The sequence below is a fragment of the Elephantulus edwardii genome, unplaced genomic scaffold, assembly GCF_000299155.1.
Source record: "Elephantulus edwardii isolate Elephantulus edwardi_28Jun2011 unplaced genomic scaffold, EleEdw1.0 scaffold00065, whole genome shotgun sequence".
Lineage (NCBI taxonomy): Eukaryota > Metazoa > Chordata > Mammalia > Macroscelidea > Macroscelididae > Elephantulus > Elephantulus edwardii.
Genome location: NW_006399815.1, coordinates 14,090,089 through 14,108,419, shown reverse-complemented (window position 1 = coordinate 14,108,419; position 18,331 = coordinate 14,090,089). Strand labels below are relative to the sequence as shown.

The 18,331-nt window shown below is 36.1% G+C and overlaps 1 protein-coding gene across 2 annotated transcripts in view; it reads right to left on the bottom strand.

Moving 5' to 3' along the window:
* ABCD2 (ATP-binding cassette, sub-family D (ALD), member 2) overlaps nucleotides 1-18,331 on the bottom strand; it is a 120,154-nt gene that overhangs the window by 13,369 nt on the left and 88,454 nt on the right. For both annotated transcript variants that reach the window (XM_006888201.1, XM_006888202.1), the window contains exons 8-9: nucleotides 15,713-15,797; nucleotides 8,283-8,408 (exon numbers count right to left, since the gene is read on the bottom strand). In XM_006888201.1, coding sequence (XP_006888263.1) covers nucleotides 8,283-8,408; nucleotides 15,713-15,797 — 211 coding nt within the window. The remainder of the gene's footprint in view (nucleotides 1-8,282; nucleotides 8,409-15,712; nucleotides 15,798-18,331) is intronic.

Sequence of the window (18,331 nt, the reverse complement as noted above, 5' to 3'; positions counted from 1 at the left end):
TTCCAGTGCAATCTTCAGTGTTTCTTCTGACATCCATTTTGGTCTTTTCTTCCTCTTCTGTCTTTGTAATGACCGCCTGCACTCTTCCTGGATGATACATTTAACATCCTCCCACAACTCATCTGGTCTTCGCTCATTAGTGTTCAAGGCCTCAAACCTGTTCCTGAGATGATTCCGAAATTCAGGTGGTATGAAATTAAAGTCATTATTTTGGCTCCTGTGGATTTGGTTTAATTTTCCTCAGCTTCAGCTTGAAGGTGTTAATCATAGGGACGTACAATTTGATGGGTAGAAGGAGGAGTGGGTAAAGGGAAGATCCATTGTGAAAAACAATGTATATGAACTTTGTAAGTAAGCAGTATAAAAGAAAAAATTTATAATAGCAACAACAACAAAAAAGTCAGTGGGATTCCTCTATAGTAACAACAACAAAAAAACCCCACAGATAAGGACATTAAGAAAGCAATACCATTTGCAACAGTGAACTACAAATTGAGATATTAGGAATAAACCTAACTAGAGGCACAAAAGGCCTTTATAAATAAAACTATAGAACTTTTCTTTGAGACACAATAGAAGACCAAGTAAATTGAAAAATGTTCCCTTTACATGGATAGGAAGACTCAATATAGTAAAAATGACAGTCTTGCCAAAAGCAATCTACATGTTCAATGCAATCCCAATACAGATACTAAATTAATTTTTCAAAGAGACAGAAAGGCAATTGGAAAGTTTATTTGAAGAGGAAAGAGACCCAAAATAAGCAAAGCACTTCTGAAAAACAAGAATAAAGTGAGAAGCATAATACTTCCTGATTTAAAAAGCTACTACACAGCTGTAATAACCAAAACGTCATGGTACTGGTACAATGACAGGCACATAGACCAATCAAGAACCCAGAACTTAATGCATCTATCTATAGTCAACTCACATTTAACAAGTAAACAAAACCTGTCAAATGGGGACATGACAACCTCTTCAAACAAATGGTGCCGGCAAAACTGGCTACACACTGCATAAAGCTGAAGCAGGATCCATTCCTCTCACCATACACAAAAATCAACTCAAAGTGAATCAGAGACTTAGGGGTAACGCCCCAAACCAGAAAGTTAATAAGAGACAAAGTAGGTCCAAACTTAGAAGGCCTTTATCATGGTATAGAAAGGATGACAAATACAGCCATAAATATGCAACCAGGAGAGAGTAAAATGGATAAATGAACCTTCTAAAGATTAAACCCATGTGTGCATCAAAAATTTTTCCATCAGAGTGGAGAGACAATCTACTGACCAAGAAAAACATTCGGTAATACCATTTCAGACAAGGGTCTTATCAAAAGTTTATAGAATCCTACAGGGCCTCCAGAAGAAAATGATTGATAACACAATTACAAAATGGACAAAAGATATGGAAAGACTTTTCACAAAAGACATTTGGATGGCCAATAGACACAAGAAGAAATGATCAAAATCACTAGCAATAAGAGAGATACAAATCAAAATCACAATGAGATATTATCTTATCCCAGTAACAGTGGTAAAGTTGAACAGGACAGCAAGTCAAAAATGTTGGAGAGGATGTGAAGAAATATGAATTCTTATACACTGTTGGTGGGATTGTAAAATGGTACAACCACTCAGAAGGCAGTCTGAAGTTTCCTCAGAAAGCTGAACATAGAAAATTCTATATGACTCAGCTATTCCATAGCTTGGGATATATATACCCCAAGAAAATTAGAACTGAAGCACAGATGGAGATTTGTACATCAAAGTTCATAGCATCATTACTCACCACCACAAGAATATGGAAATAGCCCAAATGCCCAGCCACAATCAAATGGATTGAGAAATTGTGGTACATTCACACAATGGAATACTACACAGCATGTAGGAGCAATGATTTTGAAAATCACTAAATAACTTGATGGGACTGGAGAGTATTATACTAAATAACTAACTAACTAACTAACGACAATTATTGTATAAGATCATTTTTGTAGAAATAGATAACTAGTAAAACGTGTATGAGGATCAAACTGGGGGAGGGTAGAAACAGAGGGGTGAGGATGGGCAGGGGGGAAAATCACAGGGTCACACAATTTGATGGGTAAACTTTGTAAGCAAAGCAGTATAAAATAAAATTTTATTTAAAAAGAAAGAAAATTAGTTCCTGGCACAATGCTTTGTTGAAACAACACTTAGGTTTTAACAATCTCAGAGTGTAAGTCTTAAGGATGTAAGGAAAAGAAACTCCACTGGTATAGTGCCTTACAAGCTGCACTGCTAATAGAAAGGCCAGTGGTTTGAACCCACTAGCTGGCAATCTTCACCCATAATAATATGCAGCCTCAGAAATCTAATGGATGATTGCTGTGATTGACTTGATGACAGTGGGAGGCATGGTAAGAAAATATTTGTAGTCGAACAAACCCTTTGCAAATTTTACTATGCTTCTTTCCCATCTCCATGCCTACCTTTGTCCTGATAAAAACAGTGTTCTCTCTATAATTTAGAGCACACTGCAGCAGTTTACCTGAATTCTGAGATGCTTCTCCTTTACATGAAATACTTAATCTTTTCAATAAACTTTTTATTTTATCAAGTGGAGGGCAAATCTAAGGTTTAACTATGACATAACAAATATTTGAGTATAGGTGATAGAAAAACCATTACATAACAAATATTTAACTCTAATGACTAGGAAGGATAGAAGGAGAATTGATGCCTTTGAGGTCTGGTGTTGGAGAACAGTATTAAAGGTACCATTGACTGCTACGAAAACAAACAGATTCATCTTGGAAAGGGTTAAATCAGGCGGCTCCTTGGAGGCAAAGATTCCGAGGCTTCATCTAACATACTTTGGACATGTTGTAAGGAGAGACCGGTCCTTGGAGAAGAACATCATGCTTGGGAGGGTGGAGGGCAGGTGCAGGAGGGGAAGGCCCTCTGTGAAGTGGCTTTATTTGGTGACTGGGATAATCGGGATGAGTGTGTCGGAGACAGTGAAATTGGCACAGGACAGATCAGAGTTTAGGGCTGTTGTACATAGAGTTGCTATGAGACGCAAGCAACTCGACGGCACATAACAACAACAACAACAACAACAACAACAACATGCATGATAGAAACATGAAGAAGAATTGATGCCTTGAAACTGTGCAGTTGGGGAATACTGATTATTCCATGGACTGCCAAAAGAACAAACAGCTATGTCTCGGAGAAGGTTCAGCCAGAAAGCTCCTTGGAGGCAAAGATGATGAAGTCTCATCTTACATACTTTGGTCATGTTGCTAAGAGAGGTTATTTTTAAGAGAATGACATCATGCTTGGAAAAGTGAAGGGACAGTGAAAAAGAGGAAGACCCTCAACTAGGAGTACTGACATAGAGACTACAGCACTGGGCTTGAGTATATCAGAAACTGTGAGGTTGGCACAGGGTGCAGGTTTGTTGTTCACAGGGTTGCTATGATTTACACTTGACTCCACAGCACCTAACAATTACAACAACATAGGTAATTGTAATAAGCCAGTTTAGAGAACTGTTGAACTCACAGGGTCGATAAGACTTTAATTTTGGTTGGAGTGGTTAATTCAGAGGAGGGCTGCACAAGCAGTCCTAATTAGAGTGCTAACTTGTGAAGCATCAGCTCTGGGCATGGCTAGGTGACAGAGAAAGGCTGTACTGGCAGCTGTACTCTAGTGTCTGCAGACAAGATAGAGTCCCTATAGCTTATGACAGGTTCAGGGCACTAGAGGAAATAATGGGCACTGGCTGGTTTGAAATGCAAGGAGTTGGGCAATTTCTGAGTTTACAACTAGCATATGATGGTTTGGCCTCAGGTGGTCAAGCATGTTTTCATCTGGCTCATTCATGGTAGCTAGAATGAACCCAACACTCAGTGATTAAGGTAAGAGAGAAAAGGTCTTAGAATGGTAGTGTAGGAGTATTGGGAATATGAGAAGACAAAGCTGGGTCACTTCCAGGTAGGAGTTAAATTTATGATGATCTTTTCACACAGTAGGGGTAATGGTAGAGTCTACTCAGCCACTATCTGTTTTCCTAGTACAGTTAGCATGCTTTGGGTTCTTGAGTTTGAGAGAAAAACAAAAATTTGAAAAAAAGAAAAAAAAAAACAAAGAAAAATGACCTTCCCATAGGAGGCATTTAACCAAAACGAAATTGAAAACAATGCATTTCTGTGTTAAAAAAAAACCTCAACCTTATAAAAACAACAAAAAAAAACCCTCCTATTAAAATATAAGAGTAAAAAGAAAAGAAAATGCACAGTTAATATACAAAAGAAAACTAATGGTAAAAAAATTTCATTTTGATTGATTTCATTTCCTTTTCATGAGCTTTTCTTCCCTTTGCAAATACACAGAAGCAATTAAAAAATGTGTTTCAGATCTTGCACAAGCTGGATTCTCAGTATATAATGAAGGTTTGGCTCATCATTCTGGTCTTACAACATTATTTTATTTCTACAGGGAGGAAGTAGGTGTTTCATGCTCTGAGATTCAAAGGCCAACTCTATATTATGAGCTCAAATAGTATAAGGTTTATCTTAGTCAGAGGAACATGAAAGAAACTGCTATTTTAACTGCAGCTTATTGGAGACAATCTGTAGACTTCTTTTACAAATAGAATAGAGCACAAGAAAGTGTTAATTATAAAGTTATAATGCTACCTACAAAGAAAATTATTTAAAATGCTTCCAAAACTTTAACCTCTTCATATACTGGTGTAAGAATAACTATACTTAACAATTAGACGTTTGTTGTTTCATGGAAAAACACATTTTTTCTCATTTTTTCCATCTTTCAGGGAAAATAATAATTTTGCCTACAACAAACAATAATCAGAAATTTTTACAGTCAACAATGGATAAACAAATTGAAAATTAGAAACAAAATTATTTTTAGGTTTATAGAAAGATATATTGTATGTAGCTGCAATTAGAGTTTATCTTTTCCCTTTCAGGAGTTAGAGATGTTAAAAATTAAAACAAACAAACAAACAAAAAAAAAACCACAACAACTATTGTTCCTTCAATTGTGTTGTTTGTTGTTATGTGCCATCGAGTTGTTTGCGACTCATAGCGACCCTATGTACAAGAGCCCTAAACGTCGTTCTATTCTGTGCCAACCTCACCGTCTCAAACACACTCATTCCCACCACTCCACTTACAGAATCGATCCATCTCATCAAGGGTCTTCCTCTCCTGCGCCGTCCCTCCACTCTCCCACATAATGTCCCTCTCCAAGGACCAGACCCTCCTTGCAACATGCCCAAAGTATGTCAGATGAAGCTTCAGAATCCTTGACTCCAAGGAGCTTTCTGGCTTCACCCTCTCCAGGACAAACCTGTTTTTTCTCCTAGCAGCTGATGGTATATTCAACACTCTTCTCCAGCACCATAGCTCAAAGGCATCAATTCTCTTTCTGTCATCCCTATTCATTGTCCAACTGTCCAATACATAGCATGTAATTGCAGACTATAGCCCAGATCAGGCGCACCTTAGTCTCCAGCCTGATGTCGTTGCACTTCAGTACTCTTGAGAGGTCCCTCACAGCTAGCTGACTTTCCCAATGCAATTCGTCTCCTGATTTCCTGGCTTCTGTTATCAAGAGTGTTGAAAACAATTACTGTGCATGCTTCAAATATATCTTCAGGCTATTAGAGTAGGGGAAAATGTATGATGGGATAACATTATACATCCACTCAGAAAAGTCAGATAAATATCAGAATTAAGATTTTTTTCCCCCAACACTGAACATGTGGTCAATTAAGAAGCGTGTCTGAAAATTATAGGCCCACATCAGAAAGATCTCAAGAGCTCTTCTAAACTGGTTCTATGTCATCTCTGTTTCAGAATTTATAGTCAAATGTCATATCTCAAATATTTATAGGTAAAAACCACAATTCTTTCAAAGATTCAGGTTCTGCTGAAAAAAGCAAAAAGTTGGGGGATCAGATTTACTGACATGGGCCCTAACTCCCCCTGGATAAGATCCAGACTGCCTCTCGTTGTTGTTGTGTATCATCAAGTTGGAACAAACCCATAGCTGACCATATAGTAGGTTTTCAGAGGCAGAGTTGACCATCTTTCTCCTGAGAAGCAACTGGTTGATTCAAACTGCATGCCATTGGGTTGGTAGTGCAACTCCTTCCCACTAAACCACACTGGAAAGATTAGAAAACCAAGGTGCTATTGTTCTGGCTGCCACTTAATTATTAATGGCAAAGAGAAAACCCAGGGAGGTCCACACATAAAATTTAATTCATAAAATACTCATTTTCAAGTCAATTCTGAGCAAAACTTTAAAAAAAAATCTGATAGTAGAATGGAATATGATAAAAATTATTATGTCTTTGAATTAAAAAGAAAAAAATTTGAACAAAGTGACTGTTCTGAACAGAAAACTCAGTTTACCCATAGTTTAAAAGTAAGCATCCTCAGCAAGGTAAAAAAGTTTGAAAGTGTTACAAAGATCAACTCATACAAAACATGCCATTTGGTCTAAGTCTGAAGTCATGCATATGAATGACAGCAGCTTTGGCAAAGATCTGATCAGCCACCTGACACAGAATGCTAAAACTAGGGAGGCAAACTGCCAAACTTCTTGGGAAATGATGCCAAAGCAAGCAGAGCCAAATACATTTACTAACACGTATAAAGAAAGGAAGATTTTGTTGACAAAACAGAATGTCACTGTAGAGAGAGCAGAAGAGTGTGAAGGAAAAAATACCATTTAGATATTTCTATTCATGAAATACACCATGAGTACATTATAATAAATAGATGTTATACTATAAAATATAGATTGTCATAATGGAAATTATTTAACTGCTCTAAACGTTCTAGATCTCCAGTCTAAAATGGGAAAAATTAGACTACCTACATTTTATGAAGCCGTCCTGAGGCTTACAGACAATGAGTTAGGAGCAGAATAGGAGCTAAATCTATATTATAAACTACCACATTTTTATGTAAATAACATGAGCTCTTTACGGTTTTTTTACAAACCAAACAACTCTCTCAAACATTAGCTTCCTATGCATGCTACACTAGTTATATGCTTATGTGCATGTTATTTATGTGAATGTATTACAAACAAAAATATAGTATTCATATGCTGATCAATCAATAAAAAATGGCAAAAATACTATTATTGTTTATTAAAAAGCAGAAATACAAGCAGGTTTCTTTTACAGTTATTTAGAAAGCATTTTGGGCTATTTTTTTCTTAAAAGTGAAACAAACATTTCCCCCCATGGTTCTTGAAACGTAATGATTTGGAACTTAACCATAATAAATTGTGGTATTTTCTCACCTTCATGGTTAAAAAAAAAAGGTCTAAAAGGATAATGTGAAAATACTTAAATATATTCTTTCCAAGGGGGTTCTACTGAATTTAAAGGAAATCACTTAAGTTTTTTTCCTTGTATTTTCAGAATTATTGGGAAATGATGACAATTTTTACGTAATATATTAACATTAGGGTAATTGGTTTGGTTAGCCTGTTAGTACACATCTTGCAAGAAATGCAAGATACGAAACAGGTGAAGTATCTTATGCTCTATTACAAAAAGTTTATAAAAGTTGTTCTTGAGGAACTGTAACTACAACAACAGTTCATTGCCATTGAGTCAGAACTGGTTGGGTTTCCAAGGCTGTAAACTACAGCCCATCTTTCTCCCAGGGAGCTGCTTGTGGATTCCAACCACCAGAGACAGCAGCACAACTCCCTATGGACTGGGCCACCAGACATCCCCAAGAAACATCTGATTGAACCTCTCCAAGAAACATCTGATTGAAGCTAGGGTATTTTCAATTGCTTCATATACATCTGAAAGTTGTCCAATGAGTAAGAAAGAAGAAAAAAAATCAATGTCTTTCAATTGAGGTGTTGGTGAAAGGTATTCACTATATCAAGGACTGATGAAAGGAACCCGACCAAAACACAAACAAATCCGTGCTTAAGGAAGTGCAATCCGAATACTCCTTAGAGGTGACAAGGGTGAAATGCCGTCCCACATACTTTGAGCATGTTGTCAGGAGAGGCCAGTCCTTGGAGAGAAACAGGTTGGAGAAGTAGTAATGGAGAGATGAATTAATACAGTAACTGTATCAATGGTCTTGAGTATGGCCAAAATGTTGAGGATGGTGCATGATAGAATAAGGTTCATATCAGTTGTTTATCAGGTTGCTATGAGTCACAGTCACATAGAAGGCACCTAACAACATCTACCTCAAGTTGTTTAGCACTGGAAATACTTACCAAAGAGAAGGTCTGTGTGTTATAGACAGTAAGGAAATTCCAGCTCCTTTCGCAGCCTGAAATATCTTTCCTTCTACATCAATGCTGACAGCACTGGTACATTCATCAAGCAATGCATATTTTGGCCTTTTTAAAAAAATAAAAACAAGTAAATAAATCAATTTGACATTTAAATGCTAACTCTTGTTTGGGCAAACTGACTTACAATATTAACAAATTTAATAGAGCAAAAAGCCTCATGTCATTATTAAAGGTGATGGTGATAAAGGAAAACAAAGTTCTCTCTGCTTTGGAAAAAAAAACACATACTATTAACATTTAAATTCCTTGAACAGATTTCTGATATCTGCCCAAAGTAAACCAGACATTAGAGAATCATATAGAGATGGATCACAAGTATGAGGCATAGAAAACATGAGGCAGGTCACTGAGTACATGTTTGTGTAAAAGGCAGGTCCTTTCTCAGTGACAAGGGTCTGACTAAGTTAATGAAAACGCTATTACAATAGCTAATTATTAAGCAGGCCACAGCCCTATTAGTGAAGATTTAATGGCAAGATTGCTTTATTAACAAAGTGAGTTATTAAGCTCTGCTGATTAGTGTTAATTAGTGGTGATGATTCCACTGCTATTAGACTGTTGTAATAGTGAGTGTGCCTAATCTTACAAATTTAGAGTAAGCATCAATGTTTTAACATTTTCAGAATATTTAGAAAAGCATGACTGAATATTTATCTGATGGTATTCAATTTTTTTTAGTTATTTTTTTAAACTCTGGAAATTGTCTATTATCAAAGGCATCATTTCACTTGCACCCATTTTCTACTCATTAGCTTTTCTTCCTTTTGCCCTTATCTATCTATCCACTAAATAAAGAAATACCCTTATTTATTTATTCATTTAAAATTTTATTTTTTTTTTGCCTTTTCCATTCTTCAACAGAGTCAACTTGCATTTTAGATATAGTTGTAGTGCTGGAGAAGAGTACTGCCAAGAGAACTAACAGTTCTGACCTAGAGAGAGTGAAATCAAGCTGCTCTTTGGAGGCAAGGATTTTGAGACTCCATCTCACATCTCACATGTTGTCAGGAGGGACAAGGCTTTGGAGAAGGACATCATGCTTGAAAAGGTAAAGGGACAATGTAGGAGAGCAAGACCACATATGAGAAGGATTGACACAATAACTGCAGTAATGAGAGTAGGTGTATTAGAGGCAGTGAGATTGGCTCAGAATAGAACAGGGTTCAGAGCTATTGTGCATAGTGTCGCTATGAGACATAGTTGAGACCACAGCACATAACAACAACATTCAGTCCTCAGCAACCTAGGCATTTGGCTGCTAAATGAAAGGCTGGTGGATTGAGCAAATGCTGGTGGCATAGTCTGAAGAGACTGTTGCTAACTCAAAGGCGGTGCCTCAGGTAATTAGAATTCACCAGTGGCTCCAAATGCGAAATAAATATGGGCAATGTCTTCCTGTGGGATATATAGCCTCAAGAATTTGCTGGAGGATCAGCTATGAATTGGTTCTGATTCCATAGCAACGGCCAAATGAGTGATCCATGGGAGAGAGACCTGGTGATCTTCTTTGGTAAAGATTGCTGCTATTGTATACCAGTGAGTAAGAACTGACTCATAGCTGACCCTCCAGTGGATTTTCAGAGACAGTAAACCACACAGGAGGAGGCTGTCCATCCTTCTTCTGCTGAGCACCTGGTGGATTCAACCCACATGCTTTTAGGTTGAAAGTGCAAGTTGTTTCCACTAGGCCATCAAAGCTCCCTTCCATAAAGAGCACAGCCTGGGAAAACCTATGAGGCAGTTCCCGTCTGTCACAGGGTTACTATCAGTAAAATATCAACTCAAAGGTAGTTAGCAAACAAGATTTGGCTTTATGATTGAAATAAAAGATTGCTGACATGTGTATGACATTATATCAAGGTATATATTTGCAAGGGACTATTTCTTCCATGAAGATAATCTGATTTTTTTTTAAAAAAAACCCTCAATTTTCATTGGTATAAATAATTAATTAGCATTCAATTCAACTCACTGCTGTCAAGTTAGAATTGACTTATGTATTTCATCCTTTAGTGAGTTTTCAGAGGCTGTAACTTCATGGGAGGAAGTTGCCCTTCTTTTTCCAATGGAGCAAATGAAAGACTCAAACTGCCAAAGACACAGCCTTTAGGTAACCAATCCAACTCCCAGTGAATATCCTTTTCCAAGATGATTGTTGTTGTGTGCCACTGAGTCACAACTGACCCATAGCTGACATTCCAGTGAATTTTCAGAGGCAGTAAATTGCATGAGAGGAGACTGCCTATCCTTCTTCGATGAAAAAGCTGGTGAATTTGATCTACATAGCTTTGGGTTGCAGTGCAAGTTCCTACAACTAGACAACCAGAGCTTATTAATTGTTGTTGTTGTTAAGTATGGTTGAGTCAGAACCAACTCATAGTTGACCCTGCAGCAGTTTTCAGAGGCAGTAAAGCACCCAGGAGAAGATTGTCCATTTCTCTCTCTCGGATCAGCCAGTGGATTTGAACCATGTGCTTTGGGGTGGGCAGTGCAATGCCTTTACCCCTAAGCCACCTGTGTTCCCTAATCTAGAGTGGATAGTCATTGCTAATAGAGTCGAAGGCAATTTTAACACCTACTTGACATTAGTATTTGTTCCATATGCAAAGAATTAAAAGATCACTCCCTGATCCCCTTAAACAACATCTAAAGAAACAGTTTAATAGGTTGACTTCTGCCTGCTTATGCTTATCTTAGTATTAAGCATTACTTCTTCATTTCAGATTTGGTTATGGTTTTATGGAAGACTGTTTTCAAGTGAAAATAGAATTTAAAAAAGGAAGTATACTATAGAGACCTTTGAAGCGAACTTTTTCTATACAATTCTTTCCAGCAACTATTCAAAATTATTGTATTTTGTCTTATTTTAGATTGCTTTGAATGAAACAGATGAGAGGCCATTTTACAATTAGGAAAAATGTATCTTACACTGTGTTGTCATAGCAACCCCTAGGCTAGCAGATGTAAGACAGATCACATACTTTTGTTTCCTTGACAGAACTCTGTGTGTGTGTGTGTGTGTGTGTGTGTGTGTGTTTGTGTGTGTGTGTGTAAATATATCAAGGAAGAGCTGAAATCTAGAACTGTTACCTAAATAAAACATTGAACAATATGGTCCCTAAATTTTTCCCTTTCTCCTTTTGTGTATCGCCATTAAGAGAGGGTCTTTGGAAGGACTTAATTCATTCCTCTGAAGGCAAAACTTTTCTGAGAACATTTTAAATATTAAAATTTAAAATCCTTCAAAAAAGAACACATTATAGTTACTAATTTAACCTCCTGAGGATGACAGAAGGCAGTAACTTATCATTGTATTTTCCATTCACTGGGTTTGATATTTCTAATTTTAAAATCTTTTTTCAATAGATTTTGTTTTCCAAATACTCATTTTTACTGATCTTTTGGTTTACTGAATTTCCCTTCCACTGATTTGTAAATATCTACATTTTGTAATTTGATCTTTTCTAAGTTTCACACTATAGTAAAAATATTTTAAACATAAAACTAAGTTGTAGAAATTTCAATTAATTTTGAATTCTCATATTTCATTAATGCTTGTTACTCTCTGTTACAAGGTTTATTCTATTATCACACTGGCAGTGAAAAAAATTCACATTCTACATTCTACCATATTACATTTCATCAACTATGCTGGAGATCATGTTACTAAATGTTTATGGATAAGGTTCAAAGAGATTCTGGGTTATAGTGTATAACAGCTGGTCATAAATGTCAAGCTGTGCAGTTTATTCTTGATTCTTACCACATCATCTGAGAAAGAGACATTTCAAAACACAATTCACTAAAAATTCTGAGTTAACCACACTTGCTAACTATATGTATGCTCACCATATCCTAAACTAACCAAACTCCACAGTATTAGCAATAACCAGTTACAGAAAACTAATAAATTTCTAATTAGAAAAAACCCAGCTAGAAAAAAAAATAATATACACTACATAATATCATTTATGTGAAGTTGTAAAACCAATTTATACTGATAAAAGTAAAAGCAAAAAAATGCCTGTGGAAGAAAAAGCCATGTGCAAATTTTATGTCATGACAGAAACATTCTCCTTAGATTGTGATACTGGTTGTAAAATACATATATTCTTATGAAAAGTTACTGACTTAGGTATTTAAAATTTATACACTTAAATTTCTCCTCAGAAAAAGGAAAACCGTAACTATTAAAATATAGCCTATATACACAATTGTATAGATATAAAAAGGATATTAATGACAATTTATTTTGTGGAAATCATACATTGTATATTGCTTTGGAGTCAAAACTGATTCATAGCTGACCCTTCAATAGGCTTCCATAAGCTGTAATTGTATGCCAGGAGATTTACCATCTTTCTCCTGCTAAGCAGCTGGTGTATTTGAACTGCCAGCCTTTGGGTTAGAAGCACAACTCCCTACTCACTAGGTCATTAGAGCTTCCTATTGTGAAAAAAGCTACGTTAAAAAATCAAGATAAAGAAAGACTCCCTCTACTTTACTTTTGAAAGAGAGGAGCGAACTGGGGGGGCGGGGGGAGAGGGCTGGGTGGGTAGAGAAGTGCGGCAATGAATGAATGGAAACCCAAATTCTCTGTAAATGTTCATTAAAATTATTTTAAAAAAATTAAGAAATAAAGATAAGAATAACTTTTGTTTACTAAGTCTGAAAAGAAAGTATATAAACATTTGAAGTGCTTGATACTGAGAATGAGATAAGAGGATGCTTTCTTCATTTTACTTAGAAAACATTTTCTACTTTTATAAAATGAGCATGTTTGCATTTTAGCAAAATTATTTAAATTATAATTTTATAATGGTAAAAGTTATGTTATATTTTTATAAGAAAGATTGAATTTTAATCTAATTATGCTTTTAGTTTTAAATTTCAGTTTACTGATTATATGGGAAATTGTGGAATTAGGTAAATAAATCTGGGACACATCCTAAAGACAGTAAATTGGGCTTTCAAACAAGTCCACGGCATAAAAAGCAGGGATGAGAGTGGGAGACATGATAAGGGTTTTTTAATATTTTTTTCTTGAAAAGCTCTTTATATAAACAGAAATGAAAAGATATAAAAACAATGCATGAAAATTATATCTATTTTGACTTGAACTAATAATTTTTGAGATAGCCATTGGAATTTTGAATATCAACCACACAATATATGACTTTAAAGAATTATTCATAATTTTATTAGACATGATTATCATATGCTATTTTTAAGGTTTTTTTGAAAGAAAACTTATAAATCACAATTATTTATCATTTACTATTCCATATACATTTTTAAACAATAATGTAACAAACTTCATTCGGTCTTTTATATACTATTTATTAAATTATAATACCTTAATATCATTAATTGTACACATTAATGCTTGTGAGGGTGGAGGGACAGCACTGGAGAGGAAGGCCCTCTATGAGGTGGATTGATTCAGTGACTGGGGTAATCGGGATGGGTGTGTCAGAGACAGTGCGACTGGCACAGGACAGAGCAGAGTTTAGGGCTGTTGTGCATAGGGTCGCTATGAGTCACAAGCGACTCGATGGCACATAACAACAACAACAACAACATCACTAATCAATTACAGTGTCTAATCAAAATATTATATATTACTTTTCTTTTCACCCAATTTATCTATTTATTACTTTTTATCTCCTTCTCCCTTCTCATTTCTGGTAACTAGTCAAAATGAATTTTATCTGCGTGTAAACTTTTTCTTAGTTATTTTTATAATTGACTTTGCTTAGCATAATGTCCACTAGATGCACCTATGAAAAGCCTAAAGTTTTTCATGCTGCATAGTTTTTGTGGTATTGCTGATTTCTTTGTTCCATAGCACTTTCCAATGTTAAATGATTTTCCTTATAATTTCCTTCATAGTTATTGTTGAATGTTTTCGAAGGCTTTATTGTTTTGCTATTTTTCATTTTGGTGAGGAAGGAGGCTTACTCATTTTCTGAGGGATTATATAGTATATTAGGGAAGTGCACTAATATTTCAAATTTGAATACTTAAGTTTATAGGGGTAAAAATTCACAAAGTCTAGAATTTGCTTTAGTATATTTCAGAAGGAAGAAAGGTATAAGTCAAATGTGACAAAATGTCAGACTTAATTAATGAGACTGTGGGAAGTGTGGAGTTTGATTATTTTCTCTACTTTGAGAAAGTTTTAATTTTTTCCATAATAAAAATGTTTTTAAAGATTGATAGACAAGTATTTGCTAAGATTGGGCCAACAAGATGCTAAGCATTTAGTACAGTTTACTTGAGATTTTTTCTTTATCAGCTTTTTACAGTAAAAAAATTTCACTGCAATCAAAAGTGTTGCATCTGCCTCAGCTCATATATAATGTACTTTATTGATCATTCTTGTAGAGATAGAAATATTAAAAATGAGCAACATAATTCTTGATAACTTCTTTCTCTGCAAAAAAACTTTGGTTCTCATTACCAAAGGCCCAAGATTAATAAACTACAGTAATAAATTACAATTTCTTTTTCAGAGAAAATAGATAAAGAGAAGGAAAAAGTCAGAAAGGGTTTACTGTTTCCTTCTAATAACTTATGCTTGGTATTCTTGGGGTAAAAATACTATTAAGTTATTAGTAAAGAGATGATAAAAATGTCATCAAGAAATTATTTCCTAAAAAAAAATTTTTAAAAAGAAATTTTTTCCTGCATATTGATTTTTCGAAGTTCCATCAGACTTAGACTGGCTGGTTCTTTTTCTCATTGGATTATGCCTCTAACTTGTTAATGGGAGCATTACTGGTATAAAAAATTATAAAGTAATTACAAATTAAATTTGAATTTAATGACAATTTAAATGTGTTTTAAATGCCTACTTACTGTGTACATGCTAGCTTAGTATAGTAATATAATATAGTCATTTTAAAATAGGCAACACACTAAAAATTAATTTTATCTATCCTAAATTAACAAGTTGTTGTTAGGTGATGTCAGTATGACTCTTAGTGGTTCTATGAACAATAGATCTGACTCATTTCCTGTCCTGAACCATCCTCACCATGTCTGATACACTTGAGCCCATTGCTGCAGTAACCATGTCAATCCTTTCAGTGGAGATCTTACTCGTTTTCACTAACCCTCCACCCTTCCAAGTATGATTTACTCAACAATAAAAGAAACCTAGAATATAAAACAATCATAGATTTCCATAACATGAAAAAATAATTTAAGAAATTTAAAACTGTAAACTTATACATTAATGTTTCAATAAGATATTTTTAAACTATAAAGGAGGACATTAAAATACCATACAAAGGATTTTTTTCTTTAATAATAAAATAGTAGTTACCTTAGAAGAGCATACTTACTTATGATAAAACATGCGAGCCATGCCCATTCTTTGCTTTTCTCCTCCTGACAAGACATCTTTCCAGTCCATAACAGCATCCCATCCTTAAAAAAATACATGGAGAAAAATGATGGATCAATTATAACTGTTTCTATCCTGGAAAAATGGCTCCTGCCAAACATAAATTATTAACATGAAGAACCTGGTATTTTAAAAAAACATGCAGCATTTAATGTATGTGCATTTTGATTTTGATGCTCTCTTATTGGTAGTAATTCCTTATATTGGCAAATGATCTTCTAAGATTTCTATACACTGGTACTGGAGATAATGTCTAGAATTTACTTGAAAAAACTTCAGAAAAATAACAGATGAACCAAGAGCGGCAAAGGCTTTTGTTGCTGGATCAGACTATACTTTTTTAGTATCATCAATAGGCAGACTGAAACCCACTGCTCTTGAGACCATTCTGACTTGCAGCCATTCTCCATTGGACTTTTGAGGCAAAAATCTTTTTAAGAGGAGAATACTTACGCCTCTCTCTCTCTCTCTAAATGGCTAGTAGATCAAACTGTTGCTCTTTTGTTCATCTGCTCAGCTATGACATTAAATTACAAACTCATTATTGAGTTTGAGTTGGAACTGATTTATAGATAACTCTCCTGAGGGTTTTTGAGGCTTTAAATGTAACAGGAAAAATCTGCCCAGCTTTCTCCCCTGGAGCTGCTGGTAGAGGATTCAGACTGCTAGAGAGCCTTAGCCTTCGGGTTAGCTTGGCAACTCCTTATGGACTCAGTCACCAGAGTGTCCTATGCTGCCACCAGGGCTCCTGACAGGGCAGGTCTCACTCACTCTTTGCTGCAGAATAAATGCTGACTCATCAAAGAGCTCTATCCATTTTCGAGGCTGTAAATTTTACTGAAAGGAGCCTGCCCAACTTTCTCCAGAGAGGCACTGTAAAGTCTTTTGGTTAACCAAACACCATGATACAGACTATGACATCTTTTTTGTTGTTAGGTGTCATCGAGTCAAGTATGACTCAGAGAGACACTATGAACAACAGATCTGAACCCTGTTCTATCCAGTGCCATCCTCATCATCTTGAACATACTTAGTCCACTGCTGTAGTCATTGTGTCAATGCACCTATTAAGAGTCTTCCTCTCTTTTCCTGACTCTCCACTTTTCCAAGCATAATGTGTATAAGGAATAGCCCCTTCTAATAGCATGTCAAGAGTATGTGAGATGAAGCTTTGCAATCCTTGCCTCTAAGGAACACTGTGACTGTACTTTCTCTAAGACATATCTCTTTCCTCTTTTGGCAGTCCATGGGATATTCAGTACTCTTCTCCAACTCCACAACTCAAAGTCATCAATTCTCCTGTCATCCTTATTGTTCTCAGATACACAGCAAGTGACTGAAAAGGCTATGTCCTGAATCAAATGCACCTTAGTCTTAAAACTGACATCACTGCTCCTCAGTACATCAGAGAGGTCCCTGACAGTAGAATTTTCCAATGTAGTACATCTGTGATCTCTTGACTGCTAGTACCAAAGGTGTTGATTTTAGATACAAGTAAGAGGACTATTTCAATATAAGAAGCTGCACTCCAAATCCCAAAGGCATGCAGTTGGGATCCACAAGCTGCTCCACATGAGGAGGATGGGCAATCTTCTCTCCTCTCATGCGATTCTGCCTCTGAAAACCCACTGGAAGGTCAGCTATGGGTCAGTTCAGACTCAAAGGCACAGAAAAACACCAATGGCATGATGTTGGGGAACTCTGGTGGCTTAATGCTAAGGGATTGCACTGCCAATGCAAGGGTGCATGGTTAGAATCCTCCAGCTGCTCTGTGGGAGGAATATGGGCAATCTCCTCCTACGCAACTACTGCCTCTGAAAATCTGCGGAGGGTCAGCTATGGGTTGGGTCAAAAGTACACAACAATAATAACAGGCCATTGTCTGTCAACTCAGTTTGTTAGCTGGAACAAACTATGGTTAACACTGATAAGAACAGGAATCCCAAGAGACTTAACTGATCTCATACAAAACATATACCTACACCATGAAGTTGCTGCTTGAGCAGAGCAAGGGAATACTGCATGGTTTAAAGTCAAGAAAGGTGCACATCAGGGCTGTATCCTTTCTCCATCTCTATTCAATCTGTATGCTGTGCAAATACTTCAAGAAGCTGTTATCAAGGAGAATGTGGCATCATGATTGGATGAGACATCAATAACCTGCACTATGCAGATGATACAATTTGCCTTACTGAAAGTAAGAAAGACTTCGTGCTGCTTGGTGCAGAATTTCAAAGACTACAGTCTTCAATGTGGATTACAGCTCAACATTAAGAAGACAAAAACATCTTTACCAGTGGGCTGATAAGGAACATGATAGATGGAGAAAAGAGCATATAGGGTGTGTGTGTGTGTGTGTGTGTGTGTGTGTAAGGGGCACCCAAACCATATTTTCATGGGGGCTGATAAGGAACATGATAGATGGAGAAAAGAGCATATAGGGTGTGTGTGTGTATGTGTGTGTGTGTGTGTGTGTGTGTGTGTGTGTGTGTGTGTAAGGGGCACCCAAACCATATTTTCATGGCTCAATTTAAAAGTCTGTATGAAGACCTCTGGT